The following is a 10,000-nucleotide window of genomic DNA, read 5'->3' as shown; positions in this document are numbered from 1 at the left end:
AATTTTAACACAGGATATGGCTGGAGTGATGAATCGTATGTGAACGCTGGGTATATTATCCTACCTCTCTTGTTTGTTTGTCTGTCTCTGTCTCTGGTTTTCCGTTTGTTTATCTGTCTGTCTGTCTTCTCTCTCTCTCTATCTGTCTCTGTCTCTCTTGTCTGTCTGCTTCACTCTCTCTCTCTCTCTCTCTCTCTCTTTCTCTCTTTCTCTCTCTCTCTCTCTCCATCCCTCCCTCCTTCTCTTCCTCCCTCCTACTTACCCATACTCCCTCCCTCCCTCCCCCTCTCTCCCCATTCCCCCCTTTCCCCATTCCCGTCCCCCCTCCCTCCCTCCCTCCCTCTCATCCCTCTCCCTCCCTCTCATCCCACCTCCCTCCCCTCCCTCCCTCCCTCTCATCCCCCTCTCTCCCCCTCCCTCCCCTTCCATCCCTATCCCCCCCTCTCATCCCTCCCTCTCATCCCTCCCTCTCATCCCCTCTCTCCCTCCCTCTCATCCCCCCCTCCCTCCCCTTGGCACAGATAATGGCACAAGCGGCACATCTGGACGAGCGGAGGACGACCCTGGTTCATCTCGCCGTCACGCTGTCGGTGGTCGTGGCGGCGGTGGTCGTGACAGAGGTCAGCGGCGGGTTCTCCTGCGTGAGTAGCCCTTGCGTCCACGGGATCTGCGTCGATCATCTTAATAGGTGAGGTTGTTTTCGTTTTTTTTTTTTTTTGTTTTCTTTTTTTTTTTTTTTTTTTTTTTAATTTTTGTTTTTTGTTTTGTTTTTCGTGTTTTTCGTTTTTTTTTTTCCTCTTTTGTTTTCCATTTTTTCCCTCTGTTTCTTTCCTATTTTCTTTTTTCTTTTCGTTTTTTTTTTTGGGGGGGGGATTGGGAGAGGGGAGAGGGGGGAGATTGGTGAAAAGTGGGGGGGGGGTATCTTTGGTATTGTGAGTGTTTGTGAATATTGATTATCCTCGATTTTTTTTGTAGATTATTTATTGTTTGTATGATTATATGTGTCACAAACACACACATATAGATATAAACACACTACACTACTTGTAATCTCACCCCCCCCACACACACACTTTGGTCCGCACTCACAGCCTCACCCACAGGCAGACACCCCACAGCCTCACCCACAGCTTTACCCACACAGAGACTCCACAGTCTCATCCACAGCTTTACCCACACAAATATCCAACATCTTTACCACACAGACATCCCACAGCTTTACCCACACAGACATTCCACAGCTTTACCCACACAGACACCCCACAGCTCTACCCACACAGACACCCCACAGCTCTACCCACACAGACACCCACAGCTCTACCCACACAGACACCCCACAGCTCTACCCACACAGACACCCCACAGCTCTACCCACACACAGACATCCCACAGCTCTACCCACACAGACACCCCACAGCTCTACCCACACAGACACCCCACAGCTCTACCCACACAGACACCCCACAGCTCTACCCACACAGACACCCCACAGCTCTACCCACACAGACACCCCACAGCTCTACCCACACAGACACCCCACAGCTCTACCCACACAGACACCCCACAGCTCTACCCACACAGACACCCCACAGCTCTACGTAACATGTATCCTTGACTACAGCTCGTACTCGTGTTTCTGCACCGACGGCTATACGGGACTACAGTGCCAAACGGACTGGGACGAGTGCTGGTCCGCCCCGTGCCGCAATGGTGCCACCTGCGTCGACCAGGTAGCGGCACTCACCTGTCTGTGTCCGTCGGGTTATACAGGTATGTACCCCCTTGGCCCTTCTCGTCTCTCTGTGCCATTTGCCTGATCTAAAGCCTGTTATTTATCGTTCGCGTTGTATGAATGGTGCCACCTGCGTCATCATCATCATCATCATCATTTATCGTTCATCATCATCACCACCACCACCATCGTCATCGTCATCATCATCATCATCATCATCATCATCATCATCATCATCATCATCATCATCATTTTCACCTTCATCAAGTAATCATCATCATCACCATCATCATCATCACCATCATCATCATCATCACCATCATCATCATCATCATCATCATCATCATCATCATCATCATCATCATCATAACAGTGCTGATAATGGTAATTGTAATGATAATGACAAATGAAGATGCAGTTGATCACAACACCACAATCATAACACTAATCCAGATGTAATAACTATAACAACAACAACAACAACGATAACATCAACAAATACGAGATGAATATATGTATAACACAGCTGTTCTTTGTCAGTAACACTTTTTTATGTTCTTTGTCAATAACACTTTTTAATTGTTTTTTGTCAATAACACTTTTTAACTGTTCTTTGTCAGTGACACTTTGTTCTTTGTCAATAACACTTTTTAACTGTTATTTGTCAGTGACACTTTTAACTTTTCTTTTGTCAATGACACTTTGTTCTTTGTCAATAACACTTTTTAGCTGTTCTTTTGTCAATGACACTTTTAACTTTTCTTTTGTCAATGACACTTTGTTCTTTGTCAGTAACACTTTTTAGCTGTTCTTTGACAATAACACGCAATGGTCGACGGAAGTGTTCTGTGCGTGTGGGAAAAAATCTCCCCCGTGTTATAACTGTTACCGGCGGGGGTCGTCTGGTGCATTAGCCCTTGTTAGATATGCGAGCCTCATGCTTGTGTATATTTTTTTGTTTTTGTTTTTTTCCTTCATTCATTGTTTTTTGTGTGTGGTGTTTTGCCTTTTGTTGTTGTCGTTGTTGTTTTTGCTGTGTCTGTGTTTGTTTTTGTTTTTGTTTGGTTTGTTTGCTTGCTTGTTTTGTATGTTTGTCGAGTTGTCTGTTTTTCTCACTCTTACTCTCTCTCTCTCTCTCTCTCTCTCTCTCTCTCTCTCTCTCTCCCTCTCTCGCGCTCTTTCTCTCTCTCTCCCTCCCTCCTTCTCTCTTCGCTTCCCTTACTCCCATCTCTCATCTCCTTATCCTTCTTCCTTCTCCTTACTCACTCATTCGCAATAAACTTTCCTGCGTCACATTTTTGCCCAGAAAATTCCACAAAACTTCCTGCCAACGTATTTAAATCATCTTGCTCACCGCTGCTGCCTCAATTTGCAATCTTTATTTTCGCTTCTCAGGACATTTACGCGAGTGATTATTTATTCATTTATTTCTGTTTATTTATTAATTGAGGTGAATCAATTTGCAAACTTTATCCATGCTTCCAAGGGTATATTGCGAGTGTGGCTTTTTTTTTAAGGGAGAGAGAGCGAGAGAGATCTGTTTCCGAATATATTTAGCACTTTACCTTTTTTTTTTCTTTTTTTTTTGAGTGAGATCAAGTCAATTCGCAACTTTATCCACGTATTCCCGTTCTTATTATTTTTATTTATTTATTTATTTTTATTTTTTTCATGTTTTGAGTGAGATAACCTGCAGACTCAATTTGCAACTTTATCAACGTATTCCAGTTTTTGTTATTATTATTTATATATTTGTTTAAATTTACGTTTGTTTCTTTTTTCTTTTTTCTTTTCTTTTTTGAGTGAGATCAACTCCAGGACTCAATTTGCAACATTATCCACGAATCCCAGTCATTATTATCATTATTCATATTTATATATATCTAATTCTTATTAATTTTATTTAATTCTCTTTATTGATATTTTCTCTCTCTCTCTCTTTATTTTGGCGTGAGATCAACCGCCGACCTAATTTGCATACTTCATTCCAGGGGAGTTTTGCGAGAGCGAGATCAACGAGTGCCAGAGCAACCCGTGCCAAAACAATGGCACTTGTATCGATCTCCTGGACCACTATGTGTGCACGTGCCCCGTCGGATATTCAGGTAAGTGAGAGGAAGTGAGGGGAAAATGAGAGGAAGTGAGGAAAGAAAATGAGGGGGTAATGAGAGGAAGTGAGGAATAGATGGAGGGGAAATGAGAGGAAATGAGGAAAGAAAATGAGGGGGAAATGAGGGGGAAATGAGAGGAAAATGTGGGGAAAATGAGAGGAAGTGAGGAAAGAATAGGAAGAGAAATGAGGAAAAAAATGGGGAAATGAGAGGAATGAAAAGAAGAGTGACGTGGAGTCGGGTAAGATGAGAGGAAAATGAGGGAAATGGGAAAGTGAGTGAATGAAAGAAATGGAGGAAGTGGGGAAATGAGGGGAAATGGGAGAAGTGAGGGAAAATGAAGAAATGAGAGGAATGAGGGGAATGGAGGGAAATGGGAAAATGAGGGAAATAAAGAAGTGGAGGAAATGAGGGAAATGGGAAAGATGAGGAAGAAATGGAAGTGAGGGAAAAGAGGAATGGAAAGTGAGGAAAATGAAAGAAGTGAGGGAAAATGAGGGAAAGAGGAAAAGGGGTGAGAGGAAGTGAGGGGAAAATGAGGGGAAATGGGGAAAAGATGAGGGAAAATGAAAGGAAAGTGAGAGGAAGTGAGGGGAAAATGAGGGGAAATGGGGAAAAGCTGAGGGAAAATGAGGGAAAATGAAAGGAAAATGAGAGAAAGTGAGTAAGGATGAAAGATAATTAGGAAAATAGGAAACGAGTAGATGAGAGAAAATGAGGAAAAAATGAGAGAAAATTAAGTAATTTAGAGAAAACGAGAGAAAAATTAAAGAAAAAAGTGAAAAAAGAAGAGAAAATAGATTAAGATTGAGGAAAGAATTGTGGAGAGATATAAGGTTAATATATATATATGTAAATTACCTTTTGACTCTATTTTTAAAAAAAAAAAAAAACTATATTAAAAGAATATATTTATTTCTTCTTCTTCTTCCTTTTCGTCTTCCTTTTCTCCGTCATCTTCATCTTCTTATTCTCCGTTATCTTATTTTCCTCATCTTCATCTTCCTCATCTTCCTATTCTCCGTCGTCTTCTCCTCCTCCTCCTCCTCCTCCTTCTCCTTTTCTACTTTTTCTTCTCTTCCTCCTCCTCCTCCTCCTTCTCCTTCCTCCTTCTTCTCCTTCTCCATTTCTTCTTCTTCTTCCCAGGTGTCAATTGCGAAGTAGACGTGAGTGTGTGCAACGCCACAGAGTTGTCTACCAGCGACGGCCCCAAGTGTCTCCATGGGGGCGTGTGTGTGGACGGCCCCGCCCTCTCGTACACCTGCGACTGCCCCTCAGGTATGTGGAGATTGGGGGGACAGGGGGTATGTGGTTGAGGTATGTAGAGATTTTGGAGGGGCGGAGGGGTATGTGGTTGAGGTATGTGGAGATTTTGGAGGGGGGAGGGGTATGTGGTTGAGGTATGTGGAGGTTGGTGTGTGGTTGATTTAACACACAGGCACAAATACAGACATTAGCGCATGCACAAGCAAACACATACAAAAACAACCTCCCCTCCCGCACAGACACAAACACCGGCTCCTCCTGCACACACATACACACCCTCATCATACACACACACACACACACACACACACACACACACACACACACACACACACACACACACACACACACCACCAAACACACAAACACACAACCCCCCCACCCACAACCCACCCCCACAAACCCCCCACCCACACACACAAACATCCCCACCCACCCATCCACACAACATGCACACTCAAACACAGACAATAACCTCCAACGCCCACGCCCGCCCTCGCAACAAACGCCCGCATAGCAAAGACTGCAACAAGTTAGCAAGACGTCGGGACATCATGCAAAGAAGTCATGAAACGCGTGCGGTCAGAGACTCCACGAAAGGAAAAGCAATTTCACCGTCGAAATGAAAGAATAAACAAAAAAAAGAAAAAAAAAAAAGTTCTTTATCTGAAATCTGTCTCGGGTGATACCGTTTATAAATAGCACGTGTTTTTTGTTTTTTGTTTTTTCTTTAAGGCAATTACGTAAGGTGTTCTATAGATACTATATAACATAAGGAAATCTTACAGGCATTTTTTTCTCTCTTTCTTTTTAAGCCCACCAGGGGATAAAGACGTTTATTAGTTCCCAGAGAAAAAGGGTTGAAAAAAAAAAAAACCGCAATTAGACCAGCGGGTTCGCATCGATTATAGAGACGAAGAAGAAGAAGCCGGAGAAATCTGTATATGAATATGATCGCGTGCGGACTGGGTGAAGGTACCCTGCGGTCTCCTCCAAATGGCGGACTTCTACCAAGGCGCGGACAGCCCTTTGGGAGAGTGCTTGGTGGATAAATGGAAGAGAAAAAATAATAATGTGAAAGAGAGATAGGGGGGAAAAAAAGGCGTAAGTTCGTTGCGGATTTCACGGGACATGTTTTAGGTCTGATTAGGGGTATAAATGGTGTTTAATTATCATTGGCAGAATCAGTTACGATATTGTTAGGCTCGTATTTTGTACTTCTAGTAATATCCGGATTAGATTGTTTGACTGAAATGCAAGAATCGAAAGGCTAGTTGTGGAGTGAAATCTTAAACGACAGAATTCGTATCGTTGGAACTTTGTCATTGGGACATTTTCCATGCATATCAAGAACCATTTGATTAATGGTGGTATCCGTCATCATATGAATCACCATGAAATCGAAATATCACCACAGATACGACTCCCGTTATAATCTAATCAGGAGACGTATGGTGAAGATAAATAAGACGAATAATCCGATATTTCTCCGTGCGACTTGCGATGTTTTCCTGCGACTTCCAGATGTACGATGACGGTCGTTGGCGCTCGGTATTTGGACGCGAGGGGGGTTAATCACTAAGCTCCACACGCCAACTCATCTTTATTACGGGAGGGTTGTCGAGCGCAAGTGAGGTTTGGGGATCCTCAGCCGCGATCCTCAAAATCTGTATTAATGCTTTGTTTTCATCGCGCAGAAAAAAAAAACGAAAAAGAAAAAAAAGTCGTCAGTTTGAATGAAAAAGGTTTGGGATCCTCAGCCTCGATCCTAAAAATCTTTGCGGGTAAAACATAAAAAAAGAAAAAAAAATGAAGAAATTAAAACTAGTGTCGTCATTTTGAATTCTCGCCATCGTGCTGAGCGGTCACGTGATCAAGGGTATTTGTCTTTGGTAAGCGCTGAGTTATGGCGTCAGAGCTAGCGGTGATTATGCGACGCCGCTGCAATGCTGTTTTTTTGGCTGCATGACTATGTAAGGTATGCCAAAACAAAAAGCGATGCAGCAACGATACAGAAGAAAATTATTTATTTTTTTTGTCCGTCTCTGCAAAGTCTCTGTTGCGCATCCCTGTCACGGGGGACTTTCTCTATGACCCGTGTCAATTCGTGTCATGTGTCACGTGATGACCTTCCTGTAGCATACCAGCAGGTAACAAGCTGCGTGATCTTTGTTTATCATCCCTCCCCCCCCCCCAAAAAAAAAAAAAAAAAAAAAAAAAATATATATATATATATATATTTACTAAAAAAAGAGATAATGTTCACGATTGTTCCAATTATTCTTATATTCTCTAACACCGAATTCACATAAAAAAGTGAATCCAAATCATTCTAAATAAGGTACAAGTCACTGATCTAACCCCTCCCCCCCAAAAAAAAAAAAAAAAAAGAAAAAAAAAGAAACAGTTATACAATTAACCTATTTCCGTTAGTTCGTATTACTTGCAAGCAAACATACAAGCGAGCAGATCGTATTCGGAGAAGGTAGACAGTTGCCTGTAACACTAATGGCCGAGGGAGGGGTTACTTGCACACGCTATGCTGTTTACTTCTTTTGTTCAGAGACTTGGCCCTTCCCTTCCCTTCTTCACCTCCTCCCCCCCTCTTCTCATATTGCCTCCCCAATTCTCCCTCTCCCTCCTCCCCACCGTCTTTTTCCTACTCCTTCTTCCTCCCGTGTTCCTCCATTTTCTTTCTTGTTTTCTCCTCGTCTTTCTCCTCCTTTTACTCTACGTCTCTCTCTCCTCTCCTCCCCTCCCTCCCTCCTCCTTTTCCTCCTTCGCCTCCTCTTCCTTCTCCTCCTCCTCCTCTCCCTCCCTCTCCTCCTCCTCCCCCTCCTTTCCCTTCTGCTCCTCCTCCTCCTCCTCCTCTTCCTCCTGTTTTATGCTTATTCTATATGCGCTTTCTGCAGTATCTTCTTTTACTCCTCTACTTTCCCCATCCTCTCTTTATTATGTTGAGTTTTTTTCCCCTTTATTCGGCTTTCTTTTTATACTTTTTTTCTTTTCTTTTCTTTCTTTTTGTCTCCCTTCTCCTTTATTTTGGGTTTCTTTTCTCGATTTATTGTTCTGTTCTTTATTCCCACTCTCGTGATTTTTCTTCTTTTAATTTCCTTTCCCTTCCATCTTCTTCTATGTTTCACTTCTCTGTTTTATTTTGTATTTTTTTCCACCCCACCATATTTATTATCTTCAATTTTCTCTCTTCCCTGGTTATTCCTTTTGTTTTGAATATGTTTTTGTCGTTTTTTCTTTATTGTTAGTATTTTTTTTTTTCATTATTATATTTTTTTTCGAGTTTCCATTCATGCTTCTTAAAGGTGATGGAGATTTTTTTTTTTTTTTTTTTTTTTTTAACAGATATATGCGTAAACGATAGTGTACTTAAGATAACGATGAATATTCCGTTCGAAATTAGATATCTCAAACGGAAACAAATAGAAAAATCTCCATTATATAATTTTTAAAAATGAAACTTTCGGATAAAAAAAAAATACATATATATATATATATATATATATATATATATATATATATATATATATATATATGTCAAACCCACAATTTAAACGACAATTCATGGAGACGATACGCTTTCCTTCCATTTTTTTTTTTTACGACAAAGAGCTGTTGCGTCGAGGCATACAAAGTGCTGAGTCACGGAGGGTCGATCTTGACTATAGAAAAAAAGGAAAAAAAGTTTACGCTGAAGACACTCGCTCGTTCCTTTGTTGTCTTCGGCACCGATCGACTTATCCTGCTTCTCCTCCTGATATGATAGATTTTTTTTTTTTTTTTTTTTTTTTTTTTTTTTTTTTTTTTGTGGGTTCGTAACCCTTCTCTCACAATACGGAGTTACATATAAACGGTTACGAGTAAGGACGGACACACACACACACACACACACACACACACACACACACACACACACACACACACACACACACACATACACACACACACACACACACACACACACCTACACACACACACACTCTAGTTGTTTGACATCCTTCCACTCTGCACACTTTGCGTCAAATGTTGAATATGGATTTAGTTCGGAGAATTTGAAAAGACATACGAGAAGGTCGCTTTGAGGACGGTTACAAAAGTGAATTTGAAAATTTGAATATAAACGGTTATGAGAGGAGTGGTCTGGAGACGGTTATAAGAAGACTGTTATAAATATGAATGCGAAAACATGAATATGAAATCGATTTTATAAATTCGGTCTGAAAACAGTTATAGGAACAACAACTATTCTCAAAATTATCAAGGAGGTTAGAAAGCATGTCTACGAGGACGGTTAAAAAAATTCCCGGCGAAAGAGGCGGTTATGAAACGGCTTATGAACACGATATGAGAAATGAAAAAAAAGAAAAGGTTATGAAGACTTTATGGAGGAGAATCGTCGCCTGACCTTTAAAACCTCGACCTTTTCCTCTCTCTCTCTCTCTCTCTCTCTCTCTCTCTCTCTCTCTCTCTCTCTCTCTCCTCTCTCCTCCTCTTCTCTCTCTCTCTCTCTCTCTCTCCTCTCTCCTCTCTCTCTCTCTCTCTCACTCTCTCTCTCGCTTTCTCTCTCTCTCTCTCTCTCTCTCTTTCTGCCGTTTGGCGGAAGTGGCATCCGGAGCGAGCGAGGCAGAAGAGCGTTGTCGAAAAAAAAATATTTTTTTTTTCTTCTTTTTTCATTTTACCTTATTTATATATTTTGTTTTTATTTGTTTTTTGTTTGTTTTATTTGTCTGTTTTTTTTTCATTTTTGAAATTATTTATTTATAATTCTTTTTTTATTTATTTTTATTATTATCTATTTATAATTCTTTTTTATTTATTATTATTTTATTATTATTATTATTATTATTATATATATATATATATATAATTTTTTTTT

General features: G+C 41.0%; 1 protein-coding gene across 1 annotated transcript in view; it reads left to right on the top strand.

Moving 5' to 3' along the window:
* Positions 1–524: 524 nt before the first annotated feature.
* The window catches only part of LOC119574056 (protein eyes shut-like), a 38,444-nt gene continuing 28,968 nt past the window's right edge, over positions 525–10,000 (top strand). Inside the window, exons 1-4 of the mRNA XM_037921145.1 lie at positions 525–688; positions 1,622–1,770; positions 3,724–3,837; positions 4,990–5,121. Of these exons, the coding sequence (XP_037777073.1) occupies positions 525–688; positions 1,622–1,770; positions 3,724–3,837; positions 4,990–5,121 (559 nt within the window). The remainder of the gene's footprint in view (positions 689–1,621; positions 1,771–3,723; positions 3,838–4,989; positions 5,122–10,000) is intronic.

Source organism: Penaeus monodon, chromosome 6 (genome assembly GCF_015228065.2).
Source record: "Penaeus monodon isolate SGIC_2016 chromosome 6, NSTDA_Pmon_1, whole genome shotgun sequence".
Taxonomy (NCBI): Eukaryota; Metazoa; Arthropoda; class Malacostraca; order Decapoda; family Penaeidae; genus Penaeus; species Penaeus monodon.
Note: the sequence above shows the minus strand (reverse complement) of the source record. Positions and strands in the feature narration are given on the sequence as shown.